At 47.2% G+C, this 20,746-nt stretch overlaps 1 protein-coding gene and 2 long non-coding RNA genes across 4 annotated transcripts in view; 2 read left to right on the top strand and 1 right to left on the bottom strand.

Moving 5' to 3' along the window:
• The window catches only part of LOC127475866 (uncharacterized), a 135,393-nt gene that overhangs the window by 98,301 nt on the left and 16,346 nt on the right, over positions 1 to 20,746 (top strand). The window lies entirely within an intron of this gene.
• LOC127475875 (uncharacterized) lies at positions 1,792 to 3,769 on the top strand. Its single transcript, XR_007906374.1, has 2 exons — positions 1,792 to 1,884; positions 3,610 to 3,769. It is a non-coding gene; the product is annotated as an uncharacterized LOC127475875 (long non-coding RNA).
• Positions 3,791 to 20,742, bottom strand: LOC127475845 (myosin heavy chain, skeletal muscle, adult). Its single transcript, XM_051798045.1, has 38 exons — positions 20,536 to 20,742; positions 20,306 to 20,449; positions 20,058 to 20,214; positions 18,483 to 18,510; positions 18,270 to 18,384; positions 18,091 to 18,183; positions 17,898 to 17,961; positions 17,707 to 17,805; positions 17,497 to 17,600; positions 17,258 to 17,396; positions 16,597 to 16,715; positions 16,349 to 16,498; positions 15,443 to 15,613; positions 14,355 to 14,664; positions 14,125 to 14,201; positions 13,156 to 13,243; positions 12,944 to 13,061; positions 12,527 to 12,650; positions 11,741 to 11,877; positions 11,383 to 11,638; positions 10,135 to 10,377; positions 9,744 to 9,920; positions 9,514 to 9,659; positions 9,336 to 9,426; positions 8,859 to 9,248; positions 8,580 to 8,706; positions 8,283 to 8,401; positions 7,616 to 7,812; positions 7,062 to 7,245; positions 6,810 to 6,975; positions 6,522 to 6,646; positions 6,074 to 6,382; positions 5,775 to 5,978; positions 5,402 to 5,527; positions 5,139 to 5,309; positions 4,946 to 5,050; positions 4,705 to 4,800; positions 3,791 to 4,084 (listed from the first exon to the last, which is right to left on the bottom strand). The coding sequence occupies exons 1-38, from the start codon at positions 20,740 to 20,742 to the stop codon at positions 3,929 to 3,931; spliced, it is 5,832 nt and encodes a 1,943-aa protein (XP_051654005.1). The 3' UTR covers positions 3,791 to 3,928.

Raw genomic sequence — 20,746 nt, 5'->3', positions numbered from 1 at the left:
GCTGAGCGCCATGGTTGCCTTTGAACCCTTGTGCTGTGATTTGCTCCCAGTCCGTGGGCCCGGCAGTTGCAGCAGGTTTAAAGCCCCCCGGCTGAGTGAGGCCGAGCGGCTGCTGTGCAGAGGAGCAGCTGCCCAGAGGAGGGTCCCGTGATGGCTCCAGGCTGCCATCCCCTGGCAGTGGGGCCTGGAGCCGAGGGGGAGATCGGGGCTGCCCCGCTGAGCTCCCTGGGACTGACAGGGGCCGGGTGGGGCCGGGAGAGGCTCCCCCGGCTGCCCCCGGCAATAATTCCATCGTCTTTCTGCCAAGGATCCCTGAAGGAACTTGTCTGTCTTCCCGTGTCGGGTGACAAGGCCCAGGCTGAGGATAAAGCTGATGGGGCCGAGGCCGTCAGGGCTGAGGCAAAAGGCACAGCCCGGGCCCAGCTGATGTCTTTGGGCCCTACACCACCACCCACCTGTGAAGGACCAGGAATCAGAATGGGGAAAATCTCAGAAGTGGAAAAAGATGTACAGTGATTGAAAGGACTTTATGATGCAGACTTTATAGTTATTATGTATACACACATTGTATGTTCCCCCAGAATTTGTATCTTCCGGGCATGTCCCGGCCTGTTAACCTCCCTGCTCCTCTGTTTCTCTGCCAATTGGCTGGAGAAGCTGCAGCGAGGGGACAGCCTCCATTCGCCCCTTCTCTCCCCAGTTCCTCCCACGCTCCTCCTCTTTTGCTTGTGTCCCTATCCTGGTTTGTCCTCCCGCTTGTCTGTCTCATGCTCCGCCCTATGTTCTGGCCCTTTCCCCTCCCGAGCTGATAAAAGACCGGGTGCACATGTGAATAAAGCATTCTACCTGCATCCCACCTTTGTGTCCTGGGCTTGTGTAATGCCACGGTCCCCCCCACTTTTCGGACCGCGGCACCCACACTGGGGTGTCACCACATCTCTCTGTGCTTCCTTCACGTGTCACCATCGCCTGGGACACGTGTCAGTGTGGGACAGTGGGCCACTGCCTCATTGCACCCATGGTCTATTCAGGGTCTCTGGGGGTGAACAGACCTTGCAATCTCCCCCCTCTGTGAGCTCAACCTCCACAAAGCTGGTGGGTGCTTTCCTTCCTACCCACTCCCCAACATCCCCTTAGGCCTCCAACCTTGTTTGTACCATTTCACACACCTCCATGCAAACGACCCCAAATTTTAGGTCCACTTACAGGGTTCAAACAAGATTGTTCCTGATAAGGGGAAGGATCTGCTGAGCCATTTTACATATTTTCAATAAATGCAGAAGTGCAGTTTGCTCTTTCCCTTCTATAAAAGGCTATTTTAGAAAACATTCCCAAAAAAAGGTAAACTGCATTTGAGAGAAGCCCAGACCATTCTGTCCTGCACTCCCTCCTAATAGTGAAGGTCCCAAATACTCAGCTGGGGCTGATACGCACTGAAAATTTCACAGTAATGTGTGCATTGTCTGTTGAGCGTGATTTTAAAGTGTCTCTAAAATCTATTCTACATGGAAATCCACACATCCTGCCTAGCAGGAATGGGGAAGAAGTTATTTCCTTGCTAAGGGCAGTTTGGTACTTAACATATATGTGGATCTAAGTTCCCATTTGATGTTTAATAGTAAAACCCATGTCATTGGTACAGAAGAGCCTCATTAAAAAACAGTTAAATTTTTTACATGAAACACTTTCTCACACAAAATACAGCCTCTTTTTTGTGGTATTATACTTACCCTCCCAGTGTCACTTTTTGTCCTAAAAATGACTCTTTAGTCTTGCTTTAGAGTGATGGAGCAGCAAGGAGGCAGCCTGCTGTGAGTTATCAGCGTCTTCCTGTATTTGCCAGGAGGAGTATGGTGATGGAGGATTTCTTCCTACTTGTTCCAGGTTTGCTCAGCTTTTTATTGTTGTCTATTTCCTTACGACAGTCCGCTTCCTTTCACAGGCTCCCAACCAAAGTTTAAAAGGTGCAGAGCAGTTTCTGCTGCCTCAGTTACACGAAAAGCAGTACTTTATTATGCAGTGAACCCCCAAGGCTTGTCAGACCTTTACCATATATATGGTGTTCACAAGCTTAACCTGAAACAGGTTGACTAATAGTTGTGTGACTACTACACAGTTATTAAAACAAGATAAAACCACTTCAGGCTTAGAGAGGCCCTAAGATTGTGCATTGTCAGGTCAATACAAACCCTCAAGGTTTTTATTATTGAAAAAAAAATCACATTTATTGGTCTACAATAAATGCAGGTTTTAAGGAACTGAAGCATCTTAGCACAGAAAGAGAATGGTCAGGTATTCAGAAGTAAGTGTGAAAAGAGACAAACTGATGTCAAAAACTATATCAGAAAACAGTCAGGCTTGTATCTGCCATGGAGAATGAGTGCAAAGAATATAATAGAGTGAAAGAAATCTGAAGTCTACTAGGGAAACATAGGAAGCTTTCTAACATACCATGGGAAGGAAGAGCTAGGCTGGTGTCACTACAAGGTGTAAAATGGATTTATAAGGCTCTTTGTGACTGAAAGCTGATCATCTCTGAAATCACTTTCAGATAGCGATGACAGAGATGCTTTCTCATTCTCACTACTGACAGCAGACCAGGCCTAAAATTACTAGTGTGTTGGTGAGTTTGCATCTTGGAGGCTGATAATTAAATACTCATTTTGATAATTCTTTCTTAGCCATACAGACATGAGCTGTTGGGCGGAAGTTTCCAGCAGAGTGACCAAAGCTCACTGGAAGCTCACTTTTCCCTTTAGAAGGAAAACCCATGCTATGACAGGGATTTCTACACACACTGACTAAGGGACCACTGACAACCTTCAGCACTTCCCAGGAAACCTCAAGACCTCCAGTGGCAGGCTCTCCTTTGAAAGTTTGAAGAAGATAGCTAAAGTTTTTGGAGATCCTCGATCTCAGGCCTGGGAATAGCCATGATCTGCATGCCATGCCTGAGTAAGCAGCTGAGAAATTCCCCTGCATTTGATTTACACACACACACTCCCAACACACCTCACTTTCCCCCATACCCCACTGTCCTCTACCTTCTGCCCTCTGCACTCTCCTGTTTCTTTTCATGTCAGAGCCAGTGAGGACATTGATCCCTCTCAAGCCTCCCCACACTGTGTTGATTTTAGAGTTCTGCTTTAAATGCCCATTCAGTTCTTTCCCTTCCTATCTTAAATCTCTGGGTATGTGCAATTGGTCTTCCTTGACCTTGTTTCTTTTTATATTCTTTTTTTTTACCACTGCTGAAAAATGAGCTGTTATTTTCACACAGTTATGCAGCACATGAGGCAGACCTTCCTCCTGATGGGCAATTGTCAGCTCAGAGTCCACCTCTTCACAAGTGACACTTTATTGTGTTTCTCTATCTGTGTTTTTAACTTCATTGAATTTTGTGTGCTATGTAACGGCACTGTTTTCTGGGTGTCATGGAAGCCTTCTGCAATTCTAACCTATCAGTCATTGTCCCTAGTGCCTGGAATAGCGTAATTTCATTGGAAACATTGTGTTCCTTCCTGTTCAATGCTGCTCTGATTTACTTATTGCTGGAACAACATATGCCCCAGCAAAAATAACTACTCTCTTTCATTTTGTGTCTTTCAGGATTATTTGTGTGAGTGAGAAGCTTTCTTTTGATCACTGGCTAAAGTGTTATAGAAGGGATAAGAAGTTGACAGATGACAAAAAGCTGTACCATGGCACAGGTACACAAAGATTTTATAAGGCAACACTGTACAAAGACTAATGGTGCTACAGAAACAAATGAAGACTATTGCACATGATGTGCATCCAAATGAATCTACTCTTTATTCCTACATATTCCAACATATTGAGGAGGTTGCAAATATCAAATATGGAAGAAAGTGACAGAGAGTTCACATTTTGTGCAGCCCTCAGATCACTTTGCTGCTTTGTGACATGCTCACTCTTCTTCTTCTATTTTCTTCCCATGCATGTCCCGACTCTTCACTCGGAGCTTGTTGACCTGTGACTCTGCAATGTCAGCTCGTTCCTCAGCTTCCTCCAGCTCGTGCTGGATCTTGCGGAACTTGGAGAGGTTGACATTGGAGAGCTCCTCCTGTGTGGGGAGAGGGAGTTGGTGGTGAGGAGCCCAGGGCAGGGATTTCACTCCTCCTGCACCTCAGCCTTGTGGGGCTGCAGCTCTTCCCTGGGGGGAGGAACAAACCTCCGTCCCCCTCCCACCACTGCTCACATGTCAGCTCACCCCAACCTCCTCATCCTCCCCTTCCCAGGACCCCTCTAGGAAAAGCATCACCAGGACTGTGTAATACGTGAGGAGAGGCTTTGTCACTTGGATTTGTCACTTGTGCTCTTGTTCTCCCACTACTTGCTGCCTGATTATCAGTGTCACTTATCAGGCTGAGAAAGATCCTGAAGCATTCTGCTGCTGACTATTAGCAGAGATTCAGGAACTTCTCAGTGAGTGAATGTGGCCCCTGGGTTTGTTTGCTCTGACCTCCCATATGAAACAGGCTGTAGAACTTGCCTCAGTTCATCCCCGACTGCAAAGTGCCCAGAGCTCACCAAGGCCTCATGACACAACAGCAAAACAGTGAGGCCAAGGCTGTTGTGTCTCGGGAGTTTCTTTCAAGCCCCTTTCCTGGTGTTCAGCCTCATTCAATGCCTGTGCTGCCCCAATGGAAGGTGGCCCTTGCCCATTCTTCCAGCAATACTTACAGCTTCCTCAGCCTGTCTCTTGTAGGATTTCACCTTCATTTGCAGCTTGTCCACCAGATCCTGCAGCCTGAGAACATTCTTCCTGTCTTCCTCAGACTAGAGGAGATGGTAAGGAGGAAGGAGAATGAATTCCTGGTTCTGCATCACACAGGGTTAGGAAATCCCCTTGGGGATGGTGTGTGCAAAATGAGACTTGCTGTGAGAAAACTCTGTCCAAGCCCAAGGAGGCCTCCAGCCTTACCTGGTAGGTGAGTTCCTTCACCCTCCTCTCGTACTTGCGCACACCCTTCACGGCTTCAGCGCTGCGCTTCTGCTCAGCATCAACCTCCCCTTCCAGCTCCCGCACCTGCAATGAGAAGCCCGTCCCTGCAGCTTCCCTGGGGGTGTCTCTCCAAGAGATGGGGTCACTCATGCACCAACACAGCCCTACTCACCCTGGCCTCCAGCTTCTGCAGTTGTTTCTTTCCACCCTTCAAGGCCAACTGCTCGGCCTCTTCCAGACGGTGCTGCAGGTCCTTCACCGTCTGGTCCAGGTTCTTCTTCATCCTCTCCAGGTGGGCACTGGTGTCCTGCTCCTTCTTCAGCTCTTCTGCCATCATGGCCGCCTGAGCAGAGCAAAAGGTCAAAGCCCTTGTGGGGCTAGAGACATTTTGGGGAGAATACATCCCCATCAGCAATGAAAGGAGCCCCGACTCACATCTGTGATGGCCTTCTTGGCCTTCTCTTCAGCATTGCGGGCCTCCTGGATCGTATCCTCCATTTCGCTCTGAATCTGAGAAATGTCTGTCTCCAGCTTCTTCTTGGTGTTGATCAAGCTGGTGTTCTGTGCAACAGGAAAGACAGGAATGGTGCTGTCAGTCCAAATGCCTGCACACCAAGGTCTGAAAGTGCAAGTAGAGTTTAGGAAAAATTTTTAATGCAAGAGACTTGCATTAAACTGGGTATTGGAGGCTGGCTGGAGGGACAGCACATTTCATCAGGTGTTTACACAGTAATCACTTACAAGGTGCGGGACAATCTCCCTCTTTTTTGTCCCTTGTGGATGGGATTAATTTCCAGCAATGCCTGACCTGGGTGTGGAGGAGCTGTGCACGTTCAGTGGCATCCAGGAGCTCCTGCTCAGCCAGTTTCCTCGACCGCTCCGTCTGCTCCAGGGCTGCCCGTAGCTCCTCAACTTCAGCCTGCAGCAGGTTTGCTCTGCGCTCCACCATGGCCACCTGCTCCTTCAGGTCATCCTGGGTCCTGAGAGCATCGTCCAAGTGTAGCTGGGTGTCCTGCAAGAGAGACAAGAGGAATTACAAGGCACCAGTGTGTGCTTGAGTGCCAAAAATATCAGGGGTCTCTCTATCTGTAGTTTTGCTGAACAGACCTTGAGCACAGCCTGTGTGTTTCTCAGGTTCTTTTGTGCCTCGGCAGCCTGTCGATTGGCATGGCTGAGCTGGATCTCCATTTCATTCAGGTCTCCCTCCATCTTCTTCTTCAGCCTCAGGGCTTCATTCCTGCTCCTGATCTCAGCATCCAGGGTGCTTTGCATGGAGTCTACAACTCGGAGGTGGTTCCTCTTCAGCTGGTCAATCTCCTCATCTTTCTCTGCTATCTTCCTGTCAATCTCAGACTTCACCTGGTTGAGCTCCAGCTGCAGGCGCAGGATCTTCCCCTCTTCGTGTTCCAGAGAGGCCTGGATATGCATCAGGAACAGTGACTTAGACAACCACTTACTTTCTAAGCCATCTTTAACAGGGGTCTTAATGAAACCTAGGCTTCCTTTTCTGCCACATCTCCAAAACATTTACAATAATTTTTAGTAGTGTATGTACCTCAGCTTCCTCCAGGGAGGCTTGCAGTTCAGATTTCTCCTGCTCAACTTGCTTCTTGACTTTCTCCAACTCATGAATTGCCTTTCCTCCCTCCGCAATCTGCTCCGTGAGGTCGGAAATCTCCTCTGTGGGAACAAAGACCAATGGCTTGCTCAGGCCCAGAGCAGAATGGGAAGGGCCCTGTCCCACCAGGGTGACAGGCATCTTTGCAGAGCTGCAGGCACAGACCCCGCAGCAATGCTCAGCTGGTGAGAAAGCCCATCCAGGAGCAAAGGGCCAGGGACATACGCTGCAAGTTCTTGTTCTCCCGCTTCATTGTTTCCAGGTGGTCCAAGGACTCCTCATAGGCATTCTTCATCTTAAACAGCTCCGTGCTGAGGGAGCGAGACTCCTTCTGGGAGGCCTCCAGCTCAGCCTGCGTTTCCTCATACTTCTGCTTCCATTCTGCCAGGATCTGAAGAGAAACGGGGCGTGAGTAGGGATGTGGCCATCCCGGGGGGAGGCTCTGCCCAGGAGTCCCAGGGCAGGAGCCCAAAAGACCTTGTCAAAGTTCTTCTGCTTCTTGTCCAGAGCAGCGCAGGCAGCATTGGATCGCTCCACATCAATCATCAGGTCCTCCACTTCATTCTGCAGCCTCTGCTTTGTCTTTTCCAGGGAGGCACACTTGGCATTGACAGCTTCGACGTGTTCCTCTGCATCCTGCAGGCGCTGTGCCAGCTTCTTCCTGGGAGGAGATAAGCACAGTGGCAGCTTAGAGCTTAGAAGGGAGTCAGTTCTGCACTGCCATGAGAGGGCAGTTGGCCACTTTGGGGGGTTCCAGCTGAGCACTTTTCACAGATCCTAAAGGATCTATCTCTTCTGTGTCCAAGCACCTATGAAGAATTTAGGCCTGTCTTAGCACTTCTAGCCCTAAAGCCTGTGCTTTCCCTTCCAATATACACTTTTTTTCTCCTCCCTGCCCTGCCTTCCCTTCACCACAAAGACAGTATATCCCTGCCTTCATCCTAACCCTATCTCAGCCCACTCAGAGACTCCCATTTCCCTTGACCGCTCTCAGTCTTCTGCAGTCATTTCTCATCCCACTCCCCACGTACTTGGCCTCCTCAAGCTCCTCCGTGCGCTGAATCGCGTCCGTCTCGTATTTGGTTCTCCACTGGGCCACTTCGCTGTTGGCCTTGGACAGGGCGCGCTGCAGCTCCCCCTTGGCTTCCTGCTCCTCCTCATATTGTTCCCGGAGCAAGTCACAGTCGTGGCGAGCGGACTGCAGGGCGTGGGCCAGGGCGTTCTTGGCCTGTGGGGACATGGGGGTGGGTAACTCCAACACTTGTCTTGAGATGCCTCTTGACACCGAAATTGGCAGCGAAATTAGAATGAACCTCTAATTAGGCAAATAGAGAGCTGGCATCTGATGGAGCCCTTACTGATGTGTCTGGAGGATCAGGACATGTTAGTGACAGGTGCTCTGGGGACAGTAATCAGCTCTTTGTGTAAATGTTTTGACATGTGTGGCTGAATCCTGTCTTAGAGAGGATCATCAGAATGGCAAGAAAGCCTTGTGGAATGCTTCCTCCAGCATCTAAAGCATCACACATCCTTCCCTCTCCAGCTCACGAGTAGAAGTTTGTGTACTATTGGTGTTCCTTCCAGTCCTACAGGTGTTTGGGGAAAGAACATGGAACCTGTCTTGGGTCAGACTATAGGATTCTCCAGATCCTATATCCAGGGGTGATCCAGGCTGTGGACACTAGGGAGCTTCCATACCTTGATTTCTTCCTCTAGATGCCTCTTGAGTTCCTCAATCTGTTGGGTAAATCCTTGCTTGCCCCTAGACAGCTGAGAAATCAGAGCATCTTTTTCCTCCACCTGGCGGGAATATTCACCTGGGAAGGGTAAAGGGAAAAAAGGGAACCAGATTATTAATCCTATCACCCTTTCTGCCTGTAAAGCCATGTAACTAGGAGTGGCCTGAGAGATTATACCAGTTGTCACGTTGCACCCAAAGGCGTGCTCATGGCGTGCAGGTCCTCCCACTGCACTTGAGGAATGAGGATGTCTCACCTGACTCTGTCTGCAAACGAGCTCTTTGAGTATTGAGGTCATTGATCATGCGCTGATTCTGCTCCTCCTTCGTTTTTAACTCACTCAGCTGATCTTCCAGTGTGCGACACATCTTCTCCAGGTTTGCCTAGGGAGCAAACACAGGGAAGGGAAGGAGATGAACGCCTGCACTCTGCCTCATTCTCACAGCAGGGATATTGTCTGTGGGAATGTGACTGGTAGATGCAGCCTTTGTGCCACACCTTGGCCCTGCGAGCATGTTCTACTGCAATTCCATACCTTGGCTTTGGAGACAGACTCCATGTTACTGGCCAAGTCATCAATCTCCATCTTGAGCTCGCTCTTCTCCTTCTCCAGCTTCTGCTTGACGCGCTGCAGGTTGTCGATCTGCTCCCCCAGCTCAGCTGTGCTGTCCGCGTGCTTCTTGCGCAGGGCGGCAGCCGTGGCTTCGTGCTGCAGCGTGGCCTCTTCGAGGTCCCGGCGCATCTTCTGGAATTCTGCCTCCCGCTTCTTGTTCATCTCCACCTGAGCTGCCGTCGCCCCTCCTGCTTCTTCCAGGCGCTCGCTGATCTCCTCCAGCTCCCTGGACAGGTCAGCCCGATGCTTCTCTGCTTTAGCGCGAGAGGTTCGCTCGGCCTCGATTTCCTCCTCCAGTTCCTCAATACGGGCCTGGAGAACACGAGGGACCCTTCACGCCCGTGCCCTCCTCCTCCCTGAGCCGAGCCTGGGGCAGGCAGGGGAAGGGCAGACACTTGCCTGCAGCTCCTTGATCTTCTTCTGTAGTTGCATGCCCAGGGCTTGTTCATCCTCGATTTTGCTCTGGATCTGGCTGATTTCAAAGTCTTTCCTTTGGGCAAAGCAAAGTGGGTTACAGCTCAAAGGAAAAAGACAAGAGCTGCAGCCCAGCGCTGAGGTGTCCCAGGGCCACACTCACTTCTTCAGTTTCTCATCCAGCTGCTGCTTATCATTCTCCAGATCCATGATGCTGTCCTGGGCCAGCTTCAGGTCTCCTTCCAGTTTCCTCTTGGCTCTCTCCAGGTCCATGCGCAGTTTCTTCTCTTGCTCCAGGGACCCTTCCAGCTACACAGAACAAAGCCATCAGTGCTCCACCAGCCAGTTCAAACTCCATACCTGTCTGTTCCTGCTGTGTGTCCGTGGGCTTACATCGTCCACTTGCTGCTCCAGCTTGGTCTTGGCTTTGGTCAGTGTATTGACTTTGTCCTCTTCTACCTGCAGGTCATCCAGGGTCTGCTGATGGGCCTCTTGGAGGGCTTTCTTCTCTTTTGTCAGCTTGGCGATGGTCTCGTCCAGGGCTGCCATCTCCTCTGTGAGGTTTTTCACCTACAAATATGAGCAATTATCAAAATTCAGTTGAAAACTTGCTTGGTGATTCAGGGAAATTCTCCCTCTGCTGTGCTTAGCCACAAGTTGCACTTTTCACTGCTTAGGTCAGGCCCAGCTCATGTGCTTGAAAGCCAACACATCCTTAGGTTGCTCCTTTGCTCCTAGAAACAATGATTTTTTGACCCTTTAATGTGACTCCCTGTGTGTGTACCTTGTTTTCAGTGGCGTGCTTTTCCTTCTCCACCTTGGCCAGTGTTAGCTCAAGGTCATCAATATCTTTCTTCAGCTCTGAACATTCATCCTCCAGTTTTCTCTTCTTGGCTGTCAGCTCAGCATTGATTTCCTCCTCATCCTCAGCCCTTTCAGTCACTTCCTTAATTTTGGCTTCCAGCTGGATTTTGGTTTTGATGAGCTGGTCACACCTTTCCTCAGCATCAGCCAGGCTATCTGCTTCCTGGTGGGGAGACAGAATTTTGTGAGTTGTAGTATTTTGAACTTTCTCTGCTCTGTCTTTTGTATCACTGAGTAGGCTTGTGTTAAAATGGGAGCTGAACCTGACTTTTAAGTCCAGCAACTGGAAGATCTTGACTGGTGTTTACTGTAAACCTCATCATTTAGAATCAATATTTATTCTCTAATTTCTGTCTCCTAAATATGCCTCGCTGGTTGAGTGCCCATGACAATGCTTCATAGTACAAACACAAAAGCACAACCGAACAGCGGTTACTTCCATCACTAATTTCGTCAGGAGCAAGGGCTTAGTGTTTTTTTATTTTTCTGATGGAAAATGCATCTAGCAGCTTTTTCTTTTTAATTGTCTCAACAGAAGTCTTAAAATATTTGGGATGTAATGGCTTTTACATTTCTGACAATAAATTAGTTGAGAAAGGTACTTATCACTTTCCTACAGGCATTAAAATTGCTGCAAGACCAATAAAGTTCTTGCCCTCATCTACCTCTGTGGCTTCTTTAAAGACCACATCAAGCATTTCCTTAACTAGTTGATCACTTCAGTTGGTGTTAAGAAACTGCCTTTTCCTAATTGAGTTTGAATGGGAAGTATCTGTGTTTCTGAAAGTAATCAAGGCCTTCTAGTGTAGCTGTAGATGGGAAAAGTGTGTGCTTCCCTGGTTTGCCTTTACTGCTTTAGACAGAAGCACTTTTTTGAAAGCTGAGATGTTTCCCTTCCAGTTCAGAGCTCTCAGATGTGCAGCACATGTTGGCTGCTGTTTCATGGCTCTTTCCTCAGACAGCAGGAATGGTGAGTGTCGTGTGGGGCTGCCATAGGTCTCACCCTGCCCATGCCAGTGCCTGTTTCCTCAGCATTACAGTGCCTTAGAAGGTGTGATTTAGACTGTTTTCTACTACTCATCAGTTCCTGCGAGTTACTGCATAGGATAAGATGCCTTCTGACAGTTTATCATTCTTTTTCCAGGGAGAAACAAACAGTGATACTCACAGCCTGCACTTGGAGCTGCAGGTCATTTTTCTCCTGCACCAGTGCTACCATTTTCTCCTCCAGTTCCTTCCGCTTTGCCTCAGACTTTGCAAGCTCTTCCTTGGTTTTCTCAAACTCCTCCTTCATGTTGGCCATCTCCTTCTCAGACTCTGCACTCTTCAGCAAGGGCTTGATCTTGAAGAACAGCTTCATCCAGGGCCAGTGTTTGACGTTCATGAATGCACGAACGTTGTACTGGATGCAGAAGATGGACTCTCTGAAATGAAATTCATGTGATTATTACACAACTCTGCTTTGAATAATTTAAACTTCATTAGCCAAATACCATGAGAATTAAATAAATTTTAGAAAAGTCTACCTCCTTTCCACCATTCTCTTATACTCCACTCTCATCAGGAAGCCCCTACACCTGGCCTGTGTGCGAGTGATGATTTCTGCCAATTTGTCATCTCTCATCTCCTCCAGGAGTCCCAGCAGCCCAGCTTTGAAGAACACCTTGAGAGAGGAAATGGTGCAGCATGTCATTGTGAGGTAGTACAGGCTAAACACACAGCATCTTTCAGTATCCTAACAGACCTTAATGGCCATGACCAGCAGCACCTTGGGCCTTCTCCCATGCCCTCTGTCCAAGGGCTTAGAGCTTCCCTTAGACTTAAGCATTCAGTCCCTGTCTGAGCTATGTGTCATGAGTACTGTTTCCAGTTCAGCCACAGCCTCAGCCACCTCCACGCCTGATCATGGACCCCAGTGAGCTCTACCATGACCTGCTCACTTACTTCCTGGCTTGATGTTAAACATATGTCATTGCTGTGTATAGGTCCATGAATTAAAGAATAGGGCCTTGCCTTGTTAGCCTACCTATACCTGACCCTGCCAAATCATGAAAACCAAAGCTTTATGGCTTCACCTCAGACCTTCCTTATTGTAACAAACCTGCCTGATGACCTGGAGTCCTGGTTGAATCTGACTACTGCTCCCAGGTCATCCTCATTTGCCTTGATCGAGTACAGTGGTGCTGGGCATTTCCTGATTGAGGTCTCCCCCTGCCAGCTCTGGTATGTCATTGTGCTGTGCCCCATCCCCCTGGCAGAGCAGCCCACCCTCACTGCTTTTGACAAACTTTTAACACAGGTCTTGTTTTTACCTTGGTGTGACCAAATTTGTACTGGGTGTGGTCCACATCAATGGACCCAAGAAGCTTCTCAGAAGCCTTCTTGTTGTCTATGAACTGTCCCTCTGGGATAGCACTGGCATTGAGTACTCTGTATCTGCAGAGGAAAACATGAAGAAATTGTCAAAACCACTACTGTGATTGAACCCCCAGCCTTCTAAGACTGTCCCATTGAACAAATTCAGGATATGGGGATTGTTTCTGATATATAATACTAATTCTAAGTACAAGAGAATCCTGATCTCAGCAATGCCCTGCCATCATGAACTGATGGCGAAACATTTCTGTATTACTGTTCACTACCAATTTAAAGTATGAAGTTTAAAGTATATCACAACACTCAGGCTCTTCAGCTTGGTCTGAATGAGCAGAAAGGTGCAGTGCTCTTACCTCTGTTTGAAGTCAGCATAGAGGACTCTGCTGGGGAACCCTTTCCTGCAGATCCTGATCCCTTCCAACACGCCGTTACAGCGCAGCTGGTGCAGCACCAGCTCGTGCTCCATGGCACCTGACAAAGACCAGCATTAGTGACTACCCCGCTCTCTGACTCTCAGGAAAGGAGCTTCTGCTGCTTAAGTTTTCCTTCTCTTGGGTGTCCTTACCAGGTGTTTTCGTTTCATTTGGGATGATGCACCGTACAAAGTGAGGGTGGGTGCTCCTCAGGTTGGCCATCAGCTTGTTTAAATTCTCCTGTGAGATTATCAAACAAAGTTTATATTATTAAGTGTGAGCACTGGAATCTTAACAGAGGATGCATCAAACTGGGAGTTTCAGGTTGCAGACTTGTCTTCTCTAAAACAACTCCCAGAAGTCCCAAAGGGAAAACTGGAAATAGAAACAAATTTTTGGTTTTGAAATTCTTTTATAGAATAATGGTTAGTATTACTTTTCCTTGACCTCCTCATCCAAACACAGGGCTGCTATTTCACAGTTTTCCTTTGAGTTGGTAATTCTCGTGGTATATATTTGGGCATTTAAAGTAAATCACACGTACTCTTGGTTAAGCATGATTTGACAGCTAAGTAAGATCTTTCCAAATGGATGCAATATTTCTGCAGCCCATGCAGAGTGACTCTTTTAGTAGTAATTCAGTCTCAAACCTTTAAGACATAACTCAAAACTGACCTCGCAAGTCAATTATTTAGTGTAATTTAACCTTCACTCTCTTTCCACATTGAAATCAAATCATTGCCTTAAAATCTTGGGGTAATTTCATCTTTGCTTTTCATGTTTGTTCTATTACTTTCAAATTTTACAATGAGTCAATACTGAAAAACTGCACAGATACAACAAAACAGGTCAAGGAAATATATCTGAATTCTGTGGAGAGGATTTTAAGGAATTTGGCTGATATGTTTTTCACTTCCATCTAAATAGATGAACTTAGCCGTTTCGATATTTTCCTAGAATTTTCAAAGATGGATGTGGCATTGCAAAGGAAAAGTCTGTAATTTACAAGAATGGAAAAGAAAGGATTTTAAAGGATGACAAGGGTTATGTCCAAAATGCAAACAGACCTTTCAGATTCAGACGCTTTCCATCTGTAAAGACTCAATGAATATTAAACTTACCCTGAAAAGAGCTGAGACAGTCTGGAAAGAAGAACCCTTCTTCTTGCCTCCTTTCTTGCCACCACCACCACCACTGTCTGTGTATCAAAGTAAAAAAAAAAAGTATTAGAATGTGGATATTGCAATTAGGAAATACAGAACACAAAGTAGCTTTACAATTTTAGTGTTTGTGGCTTTAAATCTGAGAAAAATTTGTCCCACACTAAAAATACAATTTTCACTGAACTGACCTGCCTCTCCTCCACCATAGCTGGCAAAGAGTAAGGCCAAGGTCTTGACAGATGATTTCTGGTACAGCCCAATGACAGTTTCATTCAGGGGGTCCTTGTTCTTCTCCAGCCACCCAGTGATGTTGTAGTCCACTGTGCCAGCGTAGTGCACCAGGGAGAAGTGGGCCTCAGCCTTGCCTTTGGCAGGCTTGGGCTTCTGGAAGTTGTTGGACTTGCCCAGGTGCTGGTCATAGAGCTTGTTCTTGAAAGAGGTGTCAGTTGCCTTGGGGAACATGCACTCCTCTTCCAGGATGGAGAAGATGCCCATGGGCTGGAAGGTATCACAGGAAATGACAAATAAAGATGATAATGGAAATGTCCAAGGCCACATTGGATGGGACACTGACCAACCTGGTCTAGGGCAAAGTGTCCCTGTCTCTGGCAGGGGGTTGGAACGAGATGTTCTTTAGGTTCCCTTCCAACCCAGACCACTCTGTGATTCTATGACAGTGACAAGAAGCCTGTGCTACGAACATCAGAGGTACTACTGGGGTGCTTTAGCATCCCAGCCTGGATGAGGGCCTGCCTTTGTCAGGAGTTGTTCTCAGGCAGGGAGCCTATTTCTGCCTTCCCTTTGCCTCCCTGCAGCCAATCTTCATGGAACTGGTAAGGATGTCTGTCCAATGCACATTGGAATTGGTGCAGAATTAGAGGGAGCAGTGCTAAACAGAAACATAATTGGGAAAAGAGCCACAAGAGGCCCTGTGGTTGTGGGAGGTCCAGTGAGATGATACTTATTGCCCAGATTTGTCTGTGGACTTCAGATTTGAGCCTTCAAAGGAAAAAGAAAAGGAAACTGACTTTGCTTTGTTTTAAAAGCACTCTCACTCCTGGTGGGAGTCCAGGCTACTTTTCCAAGCTTGAAGACCAGAAAATGCAGGACTGATGACACAGAGGTGCATTTCCCCATTTCTCTTCCCCAGACGAAACTAAATTTCAGTGCAAAATATTTTGCTTAACTGATGCTGCATGTCTGGCTCTGAGCTGAACCTGCCTCAGAAACATCACATAATTCCAGCATTCATCATACATGTGTATGGGAGAGGTACCTTCTCAATGAGCTCAATGCAGGCAGCCAGGTCCATCCCAAAGTCAATGAACTCCCACTCAATTCCCTCCTTCTTGTACTCCTCCTGCTCCAGCACGAACATGTGGTGGTTGAAGAACTGTTGCAGTTTCTCATTGGTGAAGTTGATGCACAGCTGCTCAAAGCTGTTGAACTGGCCAAAGCAAGGAAAGGTGCACGGGTTCTCAAAGCGTGCCAAACACCACAGGCCTTTGCTGGCATTCTCCTAAGGCTGGTTGAAGTCCCACAGCTGAAACACCATCCCCAACCCTACTGTCCCAGCCTGTGTTTCCTTAGCAGGGCTTCTATTGTACCACTCCCTGGCCTCGAAGGATTTTTTTATCGTTACCTCTGAAATCAAGCTACAATTCTTTTTCCCTGTGCTACTCAACAGCAAATCCTTTGGTAACCTCAGCTGCTCCATTGGGTATGTGTTGCAGGTTTCTGACCTCCTGGACAGTGGAAACCTCCTCAGTGTCCCACCCAAGGATTTCTCTGCCCTCGCATCAATAATCTGGGGGTTTCCGTGCTCAGGAAACATGCTGGGAGCTTGCCCACGGCACAGCCTTTCCTTGGTTTTCCAAGAGCATCCAGCCCTTTGCCCCAAGGCTGTGTGAGCCTTAGTCCTCGAGCTCTCTCTCTGTTTGCAAAGCCTGAAACCTTTGTGAGCTCACGGGCCTCTGTTTGCCAGAAAGGCAATGTTAGAATTGGTGTTTGTCAGCAAAGCCTTTTGAGGGGGCTACAGTGACAGAGAAGAGGGAGGAGTTCCTAGAAAAATCAGATGAGAAGGATAAACTTTTGAATCCTCTCAAAAAGAAGTGTGTGTCTGAGTCCTCATGACCCTTCCTCGCTCCTCGCTTGACTAGGGTGTCAAATCCTTGTTCCTTACATCAAAGATCTCGAAGCCAGCAATGTCCAGCACACCAATGAAGTACTGCCTGGGCTGCTTCGTGTCCAGCTGTTGGTTGATGCGAACAACCATCCACAGGAACATCTTCTCAAACATAGCCTTTGCCAGGGCACCCACTGAATTGTTCACCTAAAGCAGAGGAGACAGGACCAGAGTTCCCTCCCGGGGTCACAGAAGAATGCTCATGTACTCCCTCAAGCCATGCATTGTCAACCTCCAGATTTTACCTGTGTCACGTTTTGACCTTTGGTCACATACTCATTCCCAACCTTGACTCGGGGATAACACAAGGCCTTCAGAAATTCAGCTGAGTTAAGGCCCGTCAGGTAGGCAGCCTTGTCAGCCACTAGAGATGGGGAAAGGAAGAGAAAAGTATTTCATGGATGGTGTTCATATTTTAGGAATGGAAGAGCATTTATCTGATCCCATACAGAAAGCTTGGGAAGGAATGTGAATTGTGCAAGCTAATGATGGCCTTCTTCGAAAGCAAGAAGAGGTATGGCTTAGATAGGAGTAGCTTGAACCTGGAATTTCCCAGAAGAATCCCAAAAGCCTCTAGTAATGCATGAGGTGAGCATGCGGTGGCACATGGATTTCTGGGTAGCAAAGCTTAGGGGAGTTATTTCACCAAAAATACAACTGGACATCATGGTTTCTTAATGGTTGAAGGGTTTCGAGAGAGAGAAAGACTATCACTGGACAGAATAATGGAACTTCCCATGGCTGAGAAAACACCTCTGCATTTAGATGGACTATATACAAAGATGGGTTTCTCGGTGTTGTATGTGGAGACTCAGCCCAACAGAGGTCTGTCTTTGGAGGCTTAACATATCATCTCTGGAGACAGACAAGTGCTTTAAACAAATCAGTCACTGAATTTGCTGATACCTTCTGTGCCATCAGGCTCTGCCTGTTCCTCTCGTTGTTTCTGCTTGAACTTCAAGTTCCCATAGTGCATGACAGCCCCTGTCAGCTTGTAGATGGCTGTTTTCTCATCAGCACTGAAGCCCAGGATGTCAATGGCACTCTGCAGTAAAAAAGCATGAATTCAAATACATGTCCTTAGTGGGTCAGTGATGTCGCCCTCAAGATATGCACAGTAGAGACCTTTTTGCTGTGTTACTCACATCTGTTGCCATCAGCTCCTCCTGGTCATCAATGCTGGGAACAGTGACCTCCCCTTGACTCACATAGTGGAAATCATAAGGGTTGGTGGTGATGAGGAGCATGTCTGAAAGCAGGAAGAGGCAAGGCACAGGCTTAGTTTTGCCAAGCAAGTGACAGAGGGAACTGTTGCTCAGGGTTCATCCTCAGAAAGCCATAATGCTCCTTCCTACCAATTAGCTCTGGCTTCTTGTTGGACATGATCTGATAAAAGATGTGGTAGCTTCTTTCCGCCTTGAGCTGGAAAGTGACTCTGGACTTCTCCAGCAGATCTGCCCAGGAAGGTAGAAAGAGTTAGGCACAGCAATGCACACAGAGGTGGGAATTTGGGAAGGGATGGGACCAGTCCAAGAGAGTCTCTTACAAGTTTCAATATCAGCAGAAGCCAGTTTGCCTGTGGCCCCAAAGTGGATTCTGATGAATTTGCCCTGTTAAGGAGAAGCAGCAGCATTTGAATCTGGATGGTTTTCTCTGACATCTCCTTTACATGGAGACCTGCTCAGGCATCACTTGTCCTGCCATGAGAGGGAGAGATTTTGTCCAAGTCACCAACTCACAAAGCGCGAGGAGTTGTCGTTCCTCACGGTCTTGGCGTTTCCAAAGGCCTCCAGCAGTGGGTTGGCGCTGATGATTTGATCCTCAAGCGTCCCCTGCAGGGGGAAAAATTATTCACCGACTGTGTTGAGTCAACAGGGCAATGACAGCCCAAGTGTCCAGTCTGTTCTTCCTGACTCACCTGCATTTTGCCTGATGTCTGCTCCTCCTTCTTCTTGTCCCCACTGGCTGCAATTGTTGCAAAGTACTGGATGACACGCTTTGTGTTCACAGTCTTCCCGGCACCGGATTCTCCGCTGTCAGAGCAAGGAGAGAAGCAGAGAGCGTGTGGTCAGGCAGGAGGGGCCCTGGCCCTGGGCAGCCCCTCAGGGACCCGAGCAGGGGGTGTACGTACGTGATCAGGATGGACTGGTTCTCCCGATCTGGGGAAGAGACAGAAAAATGATTACAAAAGTGTCATGAATATCCTTGATAAAAATATTCCTGTAACTTTTAGAAGTTGCACTGGCATTAGGCAGCTAATTCCTGTCATAAGCATACCTATCTTCACTCCTACTTCTTTTTTAACATTTTAATGTTCCCAGCTGCAGCTGGGAAGCTGATATGTCAGCCCTGATATGCTTGGCAGGTGTAGCAAATGTGCTTCTTTTTCTGGATATTCTCTTCATGTCAACCTGCTCATTTTCTTTACGAAAATGATTTCAGCTAAGGGGCAGTTTTGTAGAATTGCTGATTAAATGATCTATCAGTCAGCTGAGGTGAACTGGGTCATGTGTTTCTCATAAGCTTTACAACACAAGTAACAACTACTCCTCATCAGTCCGTAAGCCCCCTAAATGTTTTTTATGTCAGTAGCCAGTTGATTGTTGCCTAAAGAAAATCACAGAAATTTCATAGAAATGTAGTAATGTTTACCAGAACAGTCTCCTATGCTCTAGAGATTGAAATTTCTGAGCTCAATTTGATGTTTGTGTGTGCAGTAGCTTGGGCTGAGTTTGCCTTCCAGAATTTTGTCTGGTTGCTTTTTTAATCCATTCTCCCGTTGCAGTTTGCACTATGAAACCTGAAAACATCTGCACAATGTCTGAAGAGACTAAAGCATTAAGGAACTAACTCTTGTGGAAAAGTCTGGGTTTGCACACACAAAGTTTCTTCCTCTTGAAGGTGTCAGCAAGATGACTTACATAAACACGGCTATGATAACACACACCAATCAAACATCAATTTATTATTGTTCTGTTCCCATTCTGTTCCCTACCAATTAATCTTCTAATTCTCTGAATACTATAGGATTAAATACACTAATTGGGGTTAGAAGAGGGAAGGTGATTTATTTTAAAAATTTAAAATATATATCTTTATGGTATATATTTTTATAACTAATCTACTCTTTCTTAAAATTCTGGAGATTTAGGCAATGCTAGAAAAGTTGTCACTACCCTTCTTTGGTGTTGCTTCCATTTATTTTAATGAATGCAAAGGAAGAAATTGTTTCTGAGGGAGGAGGTATCAATTTTCCGAGCTGGTTTAACTGCAAAATCTGACTGAGACTGCTTCCCAAGTTTTCGTAAAGCCAAAGTTGAATGTTGTTTCCCCTTACACACAATGTGATTTAGAAACTCCACTCTAGTGACTTCAAAGAACAATTAAGTTCATTCAAAGAACAATTCTTTCATCTCAGAGAAAAAGCAGAACTTCAAAAGTATATCCAGATTTCTTTGAAGGAAAGTCTGACAATGTATCCAGTGTTAAATCATATCCTCCCAAATATCTTGAACATTAAATTCTAACATTGACTGTTATAAACATGGTCTAAATGACAGTTTTCAGTAAAGAAACTATTTCCAATGATGAGAGAACATCACCCTCACAGCACCATTAAATTGAACTACTTTGCAGTGAAAAGGTTTCTTTTCACCTCTGAAAGTATTCACAGCCAAGTAATTTTAAAGAAAACCGAGTAACTCACCAGTCAGCATGAACTGATAGGCGTTGTCAGAGATGGAGAAGATGTGTGGAGGGGCCTCCTGGCGCTTCTTGCCTCGGTAGGCCAACACCACCTCCGGATTGTACACGGGCAGCCACTTGTAGGGGTTGACAGTGACGCAGAAGAGACCCGAGTAGGTCTGCGAGGAAGGGACACAGCACGTTGGCTTCCCCTGGGCCTGGCAGAGCAGTTCCTCCAGCTGCCCAGAGGAAGCTGCTGCTGCCACTTACGTAGATCATCCAGGCTGCGTAACGCTCTTTGAGGTTGTACAGCACAGCGGGTTCGTGGAGGTGGGTCATCATAGCCATGTCCTCAATTTTGTCATACTTTGGAGGGTTCATGGAGAAGATTTGATCTTCCTTCACGGTCAGGGTCTGTCAGAGCGCAGCAAGGGACAAGCATGTCAACTCAGAGCCAGAGTGGGAATGAAATGCTGTTTGTAAATCTTGCATTTACTCACCTCTCCCCCTTCAGTCTTGACAGTGACCTTGCCTGCATCCTTACTCTCAATTTTCCCTTTCACATAGGATTCCTTTGCATGTACCACAAAGACGGATGACTTGGCATCGAAAGGCTTGTTCTGGGCCTCGATTCTCTCCTTCTCCGATTTTCGGAGGTAAGGAGCCGCCTCCCCAAAGGCGGCCATGTCCGCGTCCGGAGCCGACATCGCT

Source organism: Manacus candei, unplaced genomic scaffold (assembly GCF_025592945.1).
Source record: "Manacus candei isolate 608988 ecotype Guabito, Panama unplaced genomic scaffold, ASM2559294v1 h1tg000047l, whole genome shotgun sequence".
Taxonomy (NCBI): domain Eukaryota; kingdom Metazoa; phylum Chordata; class Aves; order Passeriformes; family Pipridae; genus Manacus; species Manacus candei.
This window is presented reverse-complemented; position numbering and strand designations above follow the sequence as displayed.

What these genes read in the sequence shown, in the direction of transcription:
- LOC127475845 (XM_051798045.1), bottom strand. Translation starts at nt 20,742, where the DNA reads ATGTCGGCTCCGGACGCGGACATGGCCGCCTTTGGGGAGGCGGCTCCT. An exon ending in AACCAGTCCATCCTGATCAC is followed by an intron (nt 18,385 to 18,482) that starts GTACGTACACCC and finishes TTGCTCTGACAG; the next exon opens with CGGAGAATCCGGTGCCGGGA. An exon ending in AGAAGATCAAGGAGCTGCAG is followed by an intron (nt 9,249 to 9,335) that starts GCAAGTGTCTGC and finishes CGTGTTCTCCAG; the next exon opens with GCCCGTATTGAGGAACTGGA.